The following is a 17,921-nucleotide window of genomic DNA, read 5'->3' as shown; positions in this document are numbered from 1 at the left end:
TGTGAGGGTTATGGTTAGGTGTAGGGTTGGTGAAGGCTGATAGAATATACAGTTTGTACAGTAAAAAAATAGGCGTAATGTAAAAACCATCACGCCTATTGGATGTCCCCACTTTTCACAAAAACAAACGTGTGTGTGTGGGGGGGGGGGGGGGGGTGAGTGCTGAATAGAGCAAACCAATATCTTACCAACACAAGCCTGTTATTATTAGTGTTCAATAAACAGACTGTAAGTGTGCTCTCAGAGAGCTTTATGAGCACATTTCAGTATGGCAGCGTGTCTGCCAAATGTATTATAAAAACAAGCTTCTTAAGCGAGTGTCCAGAGTTTGCAATGGTCAGTGGTGTTTATGTATAGAACTGGGCATCAGCACTCACACGGACAGAGGAACTGTTCTCTGGTCATGTCGAGCTGCCTTCAGATTGCCACTTTCAACAAATTCAGAATGTAGCCTAAATTCAAATGCTCTGATTAATAATTCTGAATGAAGATCCGTATATATTTATATGGCAGCGTTGCAGTCAGGTTAAGGCGCCCGACATTTTAGTTTTCTGTTGGAATCTCTGTGTGGTCCTGCTTGGTATTGCAGCTTGTTTTGTAGTTATTTATACAGAAAATTGTCTAAATAAATCTAACGTTGATTTTCAATCACAGTTTTTGTTGTTGCATCGTAGGCCTATACATCAATTGTGAATTATTATTTTTACAATTGCAAAAAGCATGGTAAAACAATTATATTAATTTAAAATGTTTCAAGTCTAAACACTTTTCCCTTTGTTACACTGGGATAAATCATACCGGGATGTATGCTAAAATTGTTGGATGTGGCACCGCACCTAGACAATTTTCCACCAGCCGCCACTGATTGCATATATTATAATAATGTATTTTTTATTTATTTATTTTGCACCGTTTTATAATTTTTAATCAGGCGAATACATACGCAACACAAATAAACTGGGGGGAAATAATAGCCAAATAAAAATGCACCAGTTCTCTGTTTTCCCCTCATTTTTCTTTTGTTTCTGTTCAGTACGACACCAGGCGCAGGATTTCGGCCGAGGAGTCTCTGAGACACCCTTACTTCCTGACTCTGGGCGAGAACATTCACTCCATACCTGACAGTGAGTTTATCCCAATATTTTCATCATTTCTATAGTCTTCTTTTATTAACATCACCTCAACACGAGCCTTATAATCTGTCTTTCACCTTGATGAAACAACACACAAGACAATACATTTGCTTTGATCATCACCCACTTGTCTTCTATCCTCTCCAGCCTCGTCTGTGTTTTCACTGAGGGAGATCCAGCTACAGAAGGATCTGGGACACAAGAGCTCAGTATTCCAGCCGCTGGGTATTCAATTCCATCGCTTTGATATCACTCATCTCTATTTGCAGAGCGCAACTTGATTATGTTTAGTCATGCACATTAATCCAATCCATAAACCTGTAAGATTAAATGCTTTAAAACATACTCACCTGCACTGCATACTCGGTCTAACAGTGGGTTATTTTCTCCAAATCCAGGTCGAGGCAAGAACCGCAGACAAAGCATATTCTGAAGACAAGAATCCAAGTGGTGTGCATGAAGGGATCGCCAGAACAAAACCATTATGAAGCAAACAGCTTTGTTTCTCCATTCCAAACGTGCATGCATGCATGCATCCATTCAAATTCACACCAATTTATTAGTCTGTACTTCAGAAAACAGACTGAACAGAAGTGAATCATCCTCAGTCATGAGCTGGTTACAACTGTAACCAAGGCTCAATCAAATCTATCCTGCAGTCTATTGCAAACCTTAAAACCACACTGATACTTAAGCTGAAGACATTTAGACTTGAGATCTGCCTCTTCTCTGCCAGGTTCTAGTAGTATTTTCAGACATTCGTAGTATTTTTAATTGTGCGTTTATGTGTATGTGCCAAGAAACATGGTAGCTTCATGTCCTACTGTTTTTTTTTTCCAACGAGTTGAAATTTCCTTCATTTCTGTTTGAGGTTTGACTTGTTTTGCCATACGTGTTTGATGAGTCATTGCACAAGCTGATATTGCGGTTTATTTCATAAGTATTCATTCAATACTGTAATACAGAGAAGAGTTGACATATTAAAAATGTAAATTGTCGTATAAATATTTGAGCCATTGAATAAAGAATTACTTGAATTCTGTCAAGACACCATTTAAGTTAAACTACTAAAAGTGCTGTAAGCGATTCTAGAACAGAATTCTTCTAAACCTCACCCTGTCCACAAAATGACTGACAGGCAGAGTTAAAAAAAAGCTATAGTTGCTTACAGCATCTTTAACTAGTTACTAATTTATGAAATCTTCAAAAGGTGCCTTTTGCAGACCGTAAGAGATGATGGGGTCCAATTTTACGCCTTTCGAAAAACCATCTACTTCAATCTCCTCAAGGATCTCGGTCCTTTCAAGTAATTGCACATGCAGATAGTCGTTTTGCCATTTAAGCTAATTGCTTCTCCGTATTTGCACATGGCATGCAAGTGTCCTGGACCTGAAACCTCATGTTGTTCACCTTCTCCTACTGTATCTTGTAGTTTGAAAATGAAAGCACTATGACTCTTTGTTGTAGACGGAAATGAACACAAGCTAAAACTAAGCACAAACTAGTTTTACAGTGGACAGAAATGAAAAGCTAGGTTTTAGTTTAATGTTACTGCAGCAGCAGCACTAATTTATGTGTTTTGTGGTAAATTAAAATATTTTAAATACTCTATTGAAAAGAATTAATATATAAATATATGTATTTTGACAAGTGTTTTCTTTATTCTCAGTGAACTTTTGCCAGAAAAAAAATAAACCATTGTATTAAATTGACTTAGATGATGTCTAAATGTTTTATAAAAGATTTAGATTTTTGTAAAAAATGTGACATAAAAGATTTTGTGTGATTTGTCTATTCTATTATGATATGATATTCTGATAAGCTGAATGTATTGTGACTGCGAAAATGCCAAAAATAATTAAACAATAAACGAAATAAACGCTGACGTTGAGTTGAAGCATGGGAATGATGACTACCCTCGTCTCAAACAATAGTCTTACTGTTTTGAATGGTGCTTGTTTGGCATTAGTACACTTCACAAAGTAAACTTGAAATAGGATTTGGTCTAGGCAATATACTGTCTCCTGGACAGCAAGATAAACCTGTGTGCAAATTAATGAGTGCGTTGTTAGCACAGCTGCAACAAAAGACTTGTATAAGAACTCGTTAGACCTGTCAGATGCACTCGGTATAGGGTTCACATGAAAATATCTGTAAAACAAAACAGTCCAAATATGCATGACGCCTCAGGCTGCAGTGCGTGATTTTTTACATTCACATCAATGTTGACTTTGATGACGACCAAACAGTTGAGAAATGTGAAACACACCTGTCGCCCGGATCTGTTTGAATCTTTTAAATGATTCATTTCTTGAACCGGTTCGTTTGAGTCATGAGTCGATAGTGTTATTTTTGGTCAGGACCAGGTTTGATAAAAACCCGTGGCACTTATCTCCTTCTCAAAATGTTGGAAGGTTAAATAATATTAGCGAATCGCTCCACTTTAATGAATTAGTTCGTTCATCCAATTGTGTTGCATTAATGGCAATTAAATATTAGCCTAAATTAAATGTTAGTCGTCGTATGGTTGGTATAATTGTTATTTAACTGTATACCTATATATGTCATATTTTGCGTTGATGACGACTTTCAGTATGTTTAAATATATGTCTAATGGACACAAGATTATAATTTCCTAATGAGTTGAGTTTCTTTGACTTTTCAAAAAACACACAAAAAAACATCAGTAACATAGCCTACTTGATGCAAAACATGATTAAAACACCTTTACCAGCGTTTCTCCACAAACGGGTCGGTTCAGTGAATCATTCAAAATGACTCACTCGGGAATCGGATAAGAATCGCTCTGGTGACTCTGAACACGCCACTATCGCTTTAGGCAGGTCTCCTCTCACGCTCAGAATGAATTCCACTGCCGTAAATGCTTCAAGAAACACCTGAGAAACTTTCTCCAGCATGAAGCAACTGTTTAATGAACGGATCTGCGCGTTATTCCGCAGTAACTGGCAGCATACTCTCACATATTGGAGCGTGTTCTTTAGTTTTGGACTATGTGTCGCTTTCCTGGGTCCGACCATCCTGGACCTGAGATGTCAAACTCAGTCCACGCTACAGGAGATCACTCTGGTCTTCTTCTCCCAACAGTTTTTCCTCTTCATTGGAAGCACCATTGGAGGATTCTTCAGTAAAACGTGAGTGTTTTGAAAATATCTGTTGTAAATTATGTATCAATTTATTTATTTTTGACTGTTTCAGGAGTATGACATGTTGAAATTAATACATACAAAATTTCAATTTAAAACATCCCAGTTTATATCCCAGACCTTAAAACGATGGCTTTCAAAGATTATCTATCTATCTATCTATCTATCTATCTGTCTGTCTGTCTGTCTGTCTGTCTGTCATCTGTCTGTCTGTCTGTCGGTCTGTCTGTATATCTGTCTGTCTATCTGTCTATCTGTCTGTCTATAGGCAGGCCTATACATTTATCCAAAGCGACTTACAAATGAGCACAATGGAAGCAATCAAAAACAAATCAGCAAAAGAGCAATGATACTCAAGTACTATAACAAGTCTCAGTTATCTTAATGCAGTACACATAGCAAGTTTTTTTTATTATATAATAAATAGAAAACAGTTAAAAGAAATAAAATAACAAAGCTAATGTTAGAGGCCTTTTTTGCTTTTGTTAATTGTATAATTAATTGTTTTCAAATTGTATTAGTTGTATTTAAAGGGTGAGTTCACCCAAAAGTGAAAATTAGCCCAGAAGTGACACACCCTGATGTCATCCTAAGTGTATGACTTTCTTATTTCATACGAATCCAGTCAGAGTTATTAAAAAAAAAAATGTCTGTGATCTTTCAAGCTGTTTGATGCCACTCAGCAGGTGTTGCACTGCATCAGTTCATAAAAAGTTGAATAAAAAGCGCATCCATTAAAAAAAAGTGTCTCACACAGCTTCGGGGGTGAACAAAGGCTTTCTGTAGCTAACTAGTGCATTTTTGACAAAATATTATCCATGTTAAAAGTGTAATGATCACTTTAATCTAGCTTGCGCTCACAGTTGTAAAACTCAAGCAGTTCCAGGGTAATGACGTATATATATTTTAGCCATTTTTTATAGATGAGCTTTTTATTAAACTTCTCATGAACCGATGAAGTGCAACACCCACTAAGTTGCATACATTTTTTAAATAACTCCAACTGAATTAATCTTAAAGAAGACACCTATACACCTAGTCATATACACCTAGAATGACTTCAGGCTGAGTAATTTATGCCTTAATTTTTGGCTGAACTTATCCTTTAATGCAGTAGGCGTACACATAGCAAGTTATTTTTTTTGTATTATATAATAAATGAAAAGGAAACAGACTGAATTAAAAGAAAAGGAAAAGAGCAAGCTGTTAGAGGCCTTTTTGCTTTTGTTAATTGTGCTCAAATTGGCAGGTCATTCCCCCAGGAGGGAACATTTAATTTAAAAGACTGCGAAAGTGATTTTGTGCCTCTTTGAGTTGGCACAATAATGCAAAGTTCAACTGGAGAATGCAAGCTTCTAGAGGGCACATAAGTCTGAAGTAGTGAATTTAGGTAAAGAGGAACAGAGCCAGTGGTGGATTTGTAGGCAAACATCAATGCCTTGAATTCTATGGGAGCAGCTATTGGTATCCAGTGCAAATTGATAAACAGAGGTGTGACTTGCATTCTTTTCGGCTCATAAAATATTAATATTGCTGCCACGTTCTGGATTAATTGTAAAGGTTTGATAGAACTGGCTGGAAGACCTGCCAAGAGAGCATTGCAATAGTCCAACCTGGACAGAAGAGCTTGAACAAGGAGATATGCAGAAGGGCCTGATCTTCTTGATGTTGAATAAAGCAAATCTGCAGGATCGGACAGATTTAGCAACGTGGTCTGAGAAAGTTAGCTGATCATCAATCATAACTCCAAAGTTTCTGGCTTTTCTTAAAGGAGTTATGATATATATACTACTATACTGATCATTACTGATATAATAATGAACTGTATGGTGGCTGATATTAAAAACAATATTGCTTTTTCGAGTAATCTGGATTCCTACATGAATCAAAAGAAATATGCTTCAAACATTATAATCTATACCTGTAACAGAAAAGATTTTGTAACCTTTGTTTCAGCCATGTATCTTACACTTCCTCACAATAGATATGAGATAAAGCATTTTAAATGCATCATGCACCGATTATTTGATTTCTTTAGGACTGACCGGTTTCTAACCCATCCGTGGCCTTTCTTTGGAAATCCCAGGAGTGGTCATGTGCTCATTAAAGTCGTGCTGTCTCAGTTATCTGGGATGAGAGCCATGAAAACATACACTGCCCTACTGTTGTTTTCCCTGACAGATAAAGATATGATAAAGACATTTTCCAATATATATAAAAATAGATGGGTCCAAAAAGGAACAACATCTGCTCCTTTAAAAGCAACATTCAAGGAAGTGCGGATGATTTTTTATGGCTGTAAGCAAATAACTGCTGATAATTACTCTTTATAGTATTTGTTTTTTAGGTCACCTCACAGTTCTAAGACTCTTCTATGGAATTATTGACTGAAAAACAAGTAAAATGCAGATATTAAAGCCAGCGTGGCTTTTTTCTCGTGCTTCAGTCGTGTTTTACCCTCAGGTCTCTTTTAATTGCTCTTATTTGGAAACTTGTTCTCTCAGTGTTACACTAGTCCCTTTCTTTTTGTTTTCCACATACAGATAATCACATTACTTTGTTTATCTCTGTGGATCTGTGTATGGTTCTCTTGTAAAAGATCTTTATCTCCGTTTTACAGTCCTGACTATATTTAAACACATAACATTATATCTTTTACCTCTGTCTGTTCTGCTCTATTGATTTTATAGTTTGTGGCATGCAACTTTATGCTGCGTTCATGTGCTATCAGAATTATCATAAATACAAGTTTCCTAGACGGAAATTGGACCTGAATGGCTTCTTTATGACAGAGAAACTTGTAGTTTTTCTGCAACACCCACTCTGCTTTCTCTTGCCATTACAGTTATGTATATTTATGTATATAAATAATCATTTGATACATTTTCTATGCGTTTTACTCAGTGAAAACAGCATTTAAGTGACTGAAATGTCAGAATTGTTCGCAAGATGACAATAGCATGGTATAAAATGCAATAGGGCGAGTAATGTTTATATGCTTGTCAACAAATGAGATGCTTCATTTGATTCAAAATCCATTGGATGTTATTAGTTGAATGTCTTCATTACGTTTCAGCTTTATAATAAGACTTCCTCAAGAAACAGAACCTGGTATCCTCCTTGCTTGCTACTCTCTCTGACAAGAAAGCACTTAAACATGACTAACTTAAGCGGGACAGCATGCACGTGACTGGTAGAAAACTGGTATAAAGCAAGTGTCACATTCACTGGTATCACCTGTTATCAGTAATAGCAGTATTTGATAAGGCATGTAAACAGAAATTAAATGGGCCAAGGTGAAAATAAAAGTCAGAGATGTCTGGAAATAAAATCCTGCAACAGATCAACTTTATTTCAAAAGTCAATTTTATTGCTATGTTAATTTTTGACTCAAAATATCTCATTTGTTTCTCTTAGGCTTGTGCATTCTTTGTCAGCGCTGACTGTGTCCAGCCTCACCATCTCTGTGGTTTTTGCCATCATCCCACTATGCCATAAATTGCTCCTGTTGGCCTTTGCCTTGGCGGTATCTGGTCTTGCCATGGGCATCATTGACACCATCTCTAACCTGCAACTGGTCAAGATCTACCAGAAAGACTCCACAGTTTTCCTGCAGGTCAGTATCTACTTAGGAACTTCCAAAAAAAAAAAAAAAAGGTATCTTTACCTTGCATTTTAACAGTGTTTGTCTGAAAGGCTGTGGCAGAAATATGCCATTTACATGCATGAAGCCTTTACATGCAATGTATACAAATCATTTTCTTTAAACAAAAGGTTCTGTTGTCATCTACCCACCTTCAAAACCCGTTTGACTTTTCTCTAAAACACAAAAGGAATTCTTATGAAATCTATATGCTACCGTTCAAAGCTTAAGGATGGATGTCTTTAATGCTCACCCAGGCTGCATTTATTCGATGAAAAAGACAATAAAAATATATTTATATTTTATACAATATATTTAAAATATAATTTAAAAAAGCCCAATTTTGAGCATCAATCCAGTCATCTTTTAGTATTCTTTGATGAGTAGAATTTAAAAAGCAGTGTTTATTTGAAATGGAAATCCTCTGTAATATTTTAAGTGTCATAACTTAAAGTTAATATTATGTAGTTTGTATATATATAACCATGTACAATGCTATGCCACAATGCTTGTTCGTATTGAATATTTTTCACTCCGAAATGCTCATTGAGTAAATCTCATTATATGGCAATTCATGATGACTTTAAACAGATTTTAGTCTTGAGCTCATCATTGCCAGTTTGTAGTCATATTTTGGGGAGGAGAGAAACTCACCCAAGGGGTCTTCTCAGGAATTAAACTTTGAGGTGAAGTATTGTGGGTGTTAAATTGAGCAATTTACATTATATTTAAGGAGATGATTGATATGGTGGGTTAAATGTAAGTTCCTTTGAGCTGATGTGTTTTTCTCATCAGCATTCATCCCTCACACGTACAGAATGGAAAACGTCTTAGTACTTAAACTGCAAATCTTCAAAAACAAAAAAAAGCTATATTTTTGGCCAGGAACAGTTTTAGTGCCACTGTAATAATATGAACTTCTTACTCATCGGGAAGAAGGAGGCGGGAACCGGCGCACAATCAAAATCTTTTTAATATCCAAAATAAACAAAACAGCGCGTCAGCCCCTCACGGCGACTGACGCGCACAAATAAAAGCCAAACATAAAATAATATCCCAGGCCTGGTCCTCTCTCGTCCTTCACGGTCGTCGCTCCAGTTTTATATCCTTCCATCTCCTACGTGGGACTCGATACTAGCGGTGGGGCTCAGGTGTAGCTCATCTCCAATCACTACACCTGGCCTCACTCCTCGTTCCCACGCCTCTCGGCCCCGCCCCACTCGCCACATACCCCCATCGCCCCTCGCAGGCCGGGGGGTACTCCCGAGACTGCGCTCTACTCCCCCCCCCCCCCTTCCCTCCGGGGGAGACCGCTCACGGGGACCTGCGGGAACCTGGGGGTAGGACAGACGAGGCGAGAGAAAAGGAGATGGAAGGAGGAGCGACAGGGACGAGAGAGGGGAGAGAGAAAAAAAAAAAAAAAAAAAAAAAAACAATCCGGTTCCCAGACGCACTGCTGCTCGGCCCTCCACCGGCTGGGTGATCTCCTCCGCGGTGCCTGGCGGTGGCACTGGACGGCCCTCGGCGGACGGCACGACACTCCTCCGCCGCCCGGTGGACGGCGACGGCTCCTCCGATTTTGGGCAGCGGCAGGAGTCCCCCGTTCCCTGCCCCTCCGGATTCCGTCACGGAGGCGGCAGGCTCCGGCCCCCTGGCGAACGGCGCCGACTCCTCCGCTCCCTCACGGACGGCAGCCGCCCCTCCTTGTCGTGGGCGGTCGGCAGCGAGCTCGCCCGTCCCCGGCAACTCGCTCCAGCCCACCGCCTCGAGCGTCCATGGCGGCACATACCTCGCCTGCTCGAGGGCACCGCGGATTCACCACAGTGGCGAGGGATCTTCAGCAGCGCGTCCCTCCTTCTCCCGGGCTTCGGCACCACTGTAATAATAAAGACTTCTTACTCATCAGGAAGAAGGAGGCGGGAACCGGCGCACAATCAAAATCACTTTAATTATTCAAAATAAACACAAAACAGCGCGTCAGCCCCTCACGGCGACTGACGCGCACAAATAAAAACCAAAACATAAACTAATGTCCCAGGCCTGGTCCTCTCTCGTCCTTCACGGTCGTCACTCCAGTTTTATATCCTTCCATCTCCTACGTGGGACTCGATACTAGCGGTGGGGCTCAGGTGTAGCTCATCTTCAATCACTACACCTGGCCTCACTCCTCGTTCCCACGCCTCTCGGCCCCGCCCCACTCGCCACAGCCACCCTATAGATTTCTCTACCATTTTAAAAACCAGTTCCAAGTAAAAAGCAGATACACCCTTCGGATACAAAAGGGTTAAAATGTTTAACAGTAAGAAATATTTAAGCAAACCACGCCAGTCTTACAGTCCTATTCAGAGCAACAACATAATTGAGAGTGTGATGTTGCTCGACCAGTTTCTTAAGGAGGAAGTTCATATTTGTTATTTATATGTCATAGACAGCTTATAGTTGCTCCGTCAGTTAAATAGTTTGATTTCAGTGTTGTGAAAGATAAAATTTCTCCTGTTACATTACAATCATATCATAGAAAGCAATGATTAGAAAAACCTGCAAGATACTTGTGTGAGTTACAGATTTACAGTGTAATCAAACATAATCGATCTCCTTTCACACATGGATTCTGTATAAAATCATATTAAATATGAAAATATGGCAGCATGAGGTTCATGAAATCACTACACTACATGTCCTGAGTGGTGCATTCTGTTAAAAAAAAAATCAATATGATAACTCCAGGGCTATTACTGTTAACTAAAACAAGTTTTAGTTGTTGCTTTAAGAGTATTTTAGTATCTTTAATAATAACTTAATAAGTTTAAGTTTTAACCAGAAATAAGTGAAAGTGAAAATAATCAAAGAAAAAAAAAGTCAACCTAAACTGTACAATAGAAAAGATACAATAATAAAACAACTAATAAAAATAACATCATTTAAAAAAAGTACTAAAATTAAAATGAAAACTGAAAAAAAAAACATCTTTGACAATGGTTAGTAATATAATTCATTTAGTAATTTAGTTAGTATCATAATGCACCTGTGATTTCTTCCTAAAGATAGTTTCAGTTTTGAACAAACATCCAATCAGAACTGTGTTTTATAAAGTTGCTCTAAAAACTTTTGCTTCGTAAGAATCTGAACATCATTGCTGATTCTCCTTCTCTTCTGGGTTGTCTCTGATCTCTTCTAGGCCCTTCACTTCTTTGTGGGTCTCGGCGCTTTAGTGAGTCCCCTCATCGCTGACCCCTTCCTGTCTGAGACCAGCTGTGTGATTGGGAACAGCAGCACCAACTCAACATCATTAACACATCTGAGGAACAAGCTCGCAGGCAGACAAGTGCACAACGTGTCCAGTGTGCACCTCCACACCGACGGAGACGTGGTGACCAACGTTTCCTACGCCTTCTGGATCATGGCTATCACCAATGTAAGAGCTTTTCTTTTGTATCTAGTTTTACAAGAGTGGCGTTCCATCAGAACACACGCTGGACTAGTTGATGTTTGGAGTCTGTCAGCTCTAATGTCGAAGGAAGGGCAGCTGGGAGGGTATTTGAATAAAAGAAATGAATCGCTGATTGTGTCCTTGGCAACTGTACTTCATTTAACAGTTCTGTTCACACACTGGCTATAATAAAGTAGAGAAACAGTGTTAGTGTAACTGATACACACCTAACACCTGATCAATGTAGCAAAGGAAAAACAATATAATGCGTATAAGTACACAGTTACAGTGGGAATGTTATATTGCTGCTGTTCCATAAGCGCTATCTGCACTTTCATTCAGCCCATCTGCTATTTTGTTTAGTTCGGATGTTTTATGTAGTATTCGGTTGTTAAGTGATGACGTAAGAAGCGCTGTTTCCAGGTCCAAGCCTCAACTCGCTTCGACCTCAGCAGCCATTTATGAGCACTGTTTATTCATATTAATAATTTAAGCTAAACGTTTCAAACTTACAATATACACTACAGTCTCCGCGCTCACAGCGTCCCAAATGCTTTTTTTATATATATATATTTAGATTTTCATTGTCTGGCTATCTGGGACTTCAGTATGGAGTTAAAGGTTAAGAATATAACTTTTCCGCTAGTATTCTCTCACATTGTTAGTTTATATTAGCAGCTTTTGTTGTTTTCTCATGGTAACTGATAGAGCGTTTTGATACGGAAGCGCTGCTACGTGACGTCAGACTTAACAAGCGAATAGTTTTACAAAGCTAAAGTCAGACCATTCTGTTTTCGCTTCTAATTACGAAATGATAAAATCTAATTTAAATCAAAAACTGCTCATGCTGTATCTTTGTTTGGCTAGTGATTTAAATGCATTGGTTGTCTCTAATTTCATTTGATTTCGGGTTTGTTTTCAATTTTACCAAAATGTGCAGCATTTTGTCTGTGAAATAATAAAAGGATACCTTTTCATTAATAATTTGTGTGTTTGTAATCAAACCTGCACTGTCTGAGGTTATATAGTTTCCATCAAGTCTTCTTTAGAGTTTTAAAGCTATAGTTCACCCAAATATGGGAATTCTGTCATTTTCTCACCCTCCTGTCGTTCCAAACCCATAAGACCTTCATTCATCTTCTGAACACAAATGAAGTTATTTTTTGATGAAATCCGTGAGCTTTCTGACCCTGAATAGCAGCAACGCAACTGAAAAGCTCAAGCCCCAGAAAGTTAGTAAGGACATTGTTAAAATATTCCATGTGACATCAGTGCTTCAACCGTAATGTTATGAAGCTACGAGATGCATTAACTATTTTATCGATGTTCTTACTACGTTTCTGGGACTTGAATAATACAGCTGTCTACACAGGGTCAGAAAGCTCTTGGATTTCATCAAAACTTTCATCTTAATTTGTATTCTGAAGAAGAACAAAGGTTTTACAGTTCTGGAACGACATTGAGGACGAGTAATTAATGACAGAATTTAAATTTTTGGGTGAACAGTCTCTTTAAAAATGCTTTTCAAACTTTTTATGCAAAACTCTTGTCTTTTCTGCATGAAGCTTCCTGTACCTATCGGCATATTAATCCTGATGTATCGAGAGCGGCTGTTCCCGTGCGGATCAGACACCAGTCGGCGTTTAATAGATGGAGATGTGCTGGCGATGAAAACCTGGGGAACCACACATCTTTCAGAAGACACTGGACATGAGAAAGAGACTTCCAGAAGTAAGATCCCAACCCGCCAGCACTTCTGTACCACTGACATTGATGAAATAATTACCATGTGGGATCAGACCACGTTCACAGTTAGTGTTGAAGCACATGTCAGAAATAACATGCCGTCAGATGCACACAAAAGCCAGAAAGAAGGTTTCTGTTATCTTCCCCCTTCTCCTCAGGCCACGTAGACTTGTTCGGCTGCTGTCTCCTTGGTAACGTGCACAGCTTTCCGTTGTCTTTCTTTGGGATCCATATCCTCGGGGGTCTGGTGCTCTTCTTTTCTGACGGTATAGTGGTAAGCAGGATTAGCACTTCACAGCCGCTTCAGCTCTTTAATTGAAGAGTATTTGCTTAATAACTTGAACTCATGTATTATTTAATCTCATGTACCTCAGGGCTCGTACACAGGCTTTGTGTACACCTACGCAGTGGAGCCCCCTATGAATCTACCTCACAAGACCGCTGGATACTTGACGTGTATCTTCTGGGCGGCGATCACTGTCGGCCGACTCTCCGCCATTCCTCTGTCTTATCGATTTAAACCTGTACACTTGCTCATCGTTAGTCAGGTCAGTGTCTGTGGTTTGCTTTTAAAGTCAGTTTTGTGGAAATTATTTAAAAAAAAGTAACCAGAGAGTATATATATGCTGGCTGAGTATATATATATATATATATATATATATATATATATATATATAAACAAAGTATATCATGATTTCTACCAAAAATATTAAGCAGAAGAAAACAGTCTTCAACATGCTTCTGAAAATTTAACTTTGCCATCATTAGGAGAATTTTAACTGAAATATAATATAATATAATATAATATAATATAATATAATATAATATAATATAATATAATATAATATAATATAATATAATATAATATAACTAGGTATCAGTAACTAAAGTATTCAGTTATGGAGGAATAAAACCTGCTAGTTATATATTATAGTTAGTAAGTATGTGACCCTGGAACACAAAACCAGTCTTAAGTCGCTGGGGTATATTTTTAGCAATAGCAAAAAAACATTGTATGGGTCAAAATTATCTATTTTTCTTTTATGCCAAAAATCATTAAGATATTAATTAAAAGGTCATGTTCCATATATTTTGTTAATGTCCTACTGTAAATGTATTAAAACCTAATTTCAGTAATATGCATTGCTAAGAACTTAATCTGGACAACTTCAAAGGCGATTTTCTGAGTATTTAGATTTTTTTTTGCACCCTCAGATCCTAGATTTTCAAATAGTTGTAACTTGGGCAAATATTATCTAATGCTAATAAACCATACATCAATGGAAAGCTTATTTATTCAGATTTCAGATGTTGCACAATCAATTCAAAATTCCAATTCAAATCGGAAAATGTACACTTAGACTAGTTTTGTGGTCCAGGTTCAGATTTTTATTTAAAAATTTACAAATGTCTTTATTTTCTTTCTTTAATCTCAAATTTCAAATTTCTTAATTTCTTAAAAATTTACAAATGTCTTTATTTTCTTTCTTAATCTCAAATTTTTGTTTTAGGTTTCGGATACCCTTTTTGTCTACTTTTTTATTATTTAGTTAGTTGGGTTTGCTGATCTTAGCTGTTCTCCCAACCTGTTCAGACTGTTTTTAGATGGCTTTTGGCCACATGTAATTGTGAAAATTGACAGAAATAAACAAAAGTTCATGGTTAAATATTGTGTAACTTGTGTAAACGTGCAGCCAAAAAGTTTTGCCTATTTAGTTGAAAATGTTCCAAAACACCCTCTATTCAAACAACCAAGTGGGGCGGAGCTTAGAAAAGCATCATTTGCCAGTCCATTACAAACGCTCTCCTAACAGACTGCTGTTGAGTCAGATGGACTATAAAGAGGTTTACACCATCAAAAAAGGTGTGTCACCCACAATGCACCAAGGGAAACTTTGGACAGGAACAAACATCCTTGTCCTGCATCCTGCTCTGCCCTGTCCATTCGCCAGACGGGACATTTGTTTATCTGGTGTGACTAAGGCTCATTTCTATTTTCACGCTTTTATTTGCGCCAAAATTTTATGACAGCGGGCCTCTTAATTTCCGTTTCTCGCGCAGACAAAGCAGGGGTTGTTCACCTCAAATAACAAAGCCTTTGTTGACTGTGCGTGTCCAAATGCAAATCCTCTCCATTCTGTTCTCTCGTAGGTGGGTGTGATAGTCACACTACTTCTGCTGCTGATCTTCTCCAACAGCAGTGTGTTCCTCTTCATCGGCACCTGCTGTCTCGGCCTATTTATAAGCAGTATCTTCCCCTGCACGCTCGCATTTACCGAAGACGTCCTGGAGTACAAAGGTATTGTGACAGATGGACCGCTGCTGTCTCCAGCATTGTTAAATCACCTTTTTGTCCACGGCTTTCATTTATTTGACAGTAGCCATTGGTGGCTTCAAAGTTCAGTATTTATTCAAGGTTTACTGCTGAGCCGAAGGCAACAGGAGCCGCCTGTTTAATTCTTTCCGCCATTGGCCTTCGACTTTCTGGGAAGGTTTGGCCTCACAGGTCTTGTGTCTTAATGGCAGAGACTATCCTTTTTAAACCCAGAGGTCAAACCCTTTGAGAGGAATTATTTCAAAATAAATGGCTAATTACTGAGTGCCCTCTGTATGCCGCAGATATGGGGGCTGTTAGGGTTGAGCAGTTTCATAAAAATGTTTTATTATCATTAAAAATATCTCTATCATTAGAGCAGGTCTGGGCGGGAATTTAACAGATTGATTTCAGCTGTAACATAACAGATATGTAAATCCATTTTTATCCTGGACAATTTGAAAAGTCCTGACTAAAAGTGCCACTCAGTTTTTTGATTGAGACATCAACAGTGTGTTCGATTTGTTTTTTACTTTTTGTTTTACAGTGAAATATATATATATATATATATATATATATATATATATATATATATATATATTATTCTTTCTTATTATTTGGTAGTCATTTTGAGGTATAATTACAAAGCCTTTTGGCCAAACTGTGCAGACCTACAATCACTGCTTTGGAGGAAAAATGTTTGCATTTTGAAAGGACAATTGTTATTTAATCATAAAAATCACAATTTGATTTTTTTACCCAATCTTGAAGCTCTAAGTTAGCATTAAGCTTACTGTTTTTTTAACTTGAGTTCAGTTGTCATCAGTTTTCAATGGCAGTTTGAATGTTGCTGCAACAAAATTGAGAAAACAATACCAGTTTTAATTTTTTATTTTATTTTTAAGCTTATTGCCTAGATATAAAAGAAGAAAAAATGTAGTTGATTGTGTTTTGTTTCCTCTTCAGGTTGTGCCACAACAGTTATGGTGACCAGCGCAGGGATGGGTGAGATGTTACTCCAGGTGATCGTGGGTTCGGTAAGTCTGGCTTAAATATTTACATCTTGGCTCCTGGGAATTGAACCCATGACCTTTGCATTGCTAGTGCCATCATGGTCTACCAGTTGAGCTATTCTTTTAACTGTTGAGTCTCTTTCTTCCCTCAGGTGATGCACAATCAAGGTAGCTTCAGTTTCCTGTTGTGCGGAATGATCTTTGGCTGCCTGGGATTCGCTTTCTTCATTCTGCTGTTCTTCGTACAGCAAAATCACAAAAACTTCACAGAAGGTGCGTTGACTCTCTGAATTCTCGTTGTTGCCCATAATCAGGATCAAACTGCTTCTGCTTTTATTCAAAGCAACTTACATTGAGTTCACAGTATATATGTGTGTGTTTACTGGGAATCAAATCTATGACCCTTACCATTGCTAAAGCCATACTCTTCTACATACTTGAATAAATGTAGTCTCATCTGGTTAGCTTAAACTGTTTGGCTTATGAAATAACGTTTATCATCATGAATTTGCAAAACACAGAGGTCACTTTAGAACATATCTTCATTTTTTTTTTTTCATACAGCTTTCCCTAGTAACTCCCCTACCGAAAGACTTGAGGAAAATGGGATCAAGACCTGCTCTGCTGCCGTGCCGAACTCATGGGACACATCAGAGTAGAAAGCATCCATCGAGCCGTAACAGTGGAGAAGATGGATGAAAATATGACAGGAGCAAAGGGACAATGGCGGTGTTGACTCAGGGACATATCCTTGGATGATCATGCAAATCATTGACAATCGACAGAGCTAAAAAATATATTATAATGTTTATTTTTGTATAAAAATATTTTTGATGAATTAAATGATCAAATGTCACAATTGAATCATTCTCGATGGCAGTAATGTCACTGGATATGTGCAATACAATAACTTTTCAAAAAAAAAAAAGTCGGTTTAGTGTTTATTATTCGAAGCACACTGTCTAATCGGCACTTGAATATCAGTGCTTTCATTGGTATTCATATGGTATTTCATTCAAAATAATGCCATACAAATACAGTATTTTTTGAATATGTAAAAGCCCTACAATGTTTTATTTGAGAGTAACTGAATTGGACTGGGCTCACTCAAACCCTACTGGTGATGACCGGACTTATTCACAGATCAGTAGCCAATTAATTCTCTGCCAGAGCTGAAGTGCTTATAACACAATTGTGGTTCGGAGATTAAAAGGTCAAAAAAGGACATCCTACCGTCTTCCTGGAAAAGTTTCCTTGTATTGTGTTGTACGGCCTCAGGTCTGACCGTTCCTCTAAACCAGTGACCTCAGGACTCAGGTGGACGATCCTGATTGTAGGAGCTTGCTGTGTCAGCGTATTTCTCTTGGCCTCGGTAAAATGTTATCGTTTTTTTTTTTTTTTTCTGGTTTACGCAGGTGTCAGACCTGCTAACGTTAACACAATCGCTACATAAATGAGGTCAGCTTTCCGCAGCTGTA

At 38.0% G+C, this 17,921-nt stretch overlaps 2 protein-coding genes across 2 annotated transcripts in view; both read left to right on the top strand.

Moving 5' to 3' along the window:
• LOC127967823 (cyclin-dependent kinase 18-like) overlaps positions 1–3,030 on the top strand; it is a 64,498-nt gene extending 61,468 nt beyond the window's left edge. The window contains exons 14-16 of the mRNA XM_052568540.1: positions 1,034–1,124; positions 1,281–1,358; positions 1,532–3,030. Coding sequence (XP_052424500.1) covers positions 1,034–1,124; positions 1,281–1,358; positions 1,532–1,566 — 204 coding nt within the window. The 3' untranslated portion in view covers positions 1,567–3,030. The remainder of the gene's footprint in view (positions 1–1,033; positions 1,125–1,280; positions 1,359–1,531) is intronic.
• Positions 3,031–3,933: 903 nt separating this feature from the next.
• LOC127968111 (major facilitator superfamily domain-containing protein 4A) lies at positions 3,934–17,307 on the top strand. Its single transcript, XM_052569015.1, has 10 exons — positions 3,934–4,285; positions 7,715–7,913; positions 11,119–11,355; positions 12,936–13,101; positions 13,275–13,390; positions 13,491–13,664; positions 15,268–15,415; positions 16,397–16,467; positions 16,596–16,716; positions 17,008–17,307. The coding sequence occupies exons 1-10, from the start codon at positions 4,050–4,052 to the stop codon at positions 17,100–17,102; spliced, it is 1,563 nt and encodes a 520-aa protein (XP_052424975.1). The 5' UTR covers positions 3,934–4,049; the 3' UTR covers positions 17,103–17,307.
• The last annotated feature ends 614 nt before the right edge of the window (positions 17,308–17,921 follow it).

Source organism: Carassius gibelio, chromosome B11 (assembly GCF_023724105.1).
Source record: "Carassius gibelio isolate Cgi1373 ecotype wild population from Czech Republic chromosome B11, carGib1.2-hapl.c, whole genome shotgun sequence".
In the NCBI taxonomy this organism is placed as follows: domain Eukaryota; kingdom Metazoa; phylum Chordata; class Actinopteri; order Cypriniformes; family Cyprinidae; genus Carassius; species Carassius gibelio.
The sequence above is the reverse complement of the archived record's forward strand: the minus strand, read 5'-3'. Positions and strand labels throughout refer to the sequence as shown.

Coding starts and splice junctions, on each gene's coding strand:
- LOC127968111 (XM_052569015.1), top strand. CDS start 4,050: ATGAAGCAACTGTTTAATGAACGGATCTGCGCGTTATTCCGCAGTAAC. Junction 11,356..12,935: donor GGATCATGGCTATCACCAAT/GTAAGAGCTTTT, acceptor TTCTGCATGAAG/CTTCCTGTACCTATCGGCAT. Junction 16,717..17,007: donor TCACAAAAACTTCACAGAAG/GTGCGTTGACTC, acceptor TTTTTCATACAG/CTTTCCCTAGTAACTCCCCT.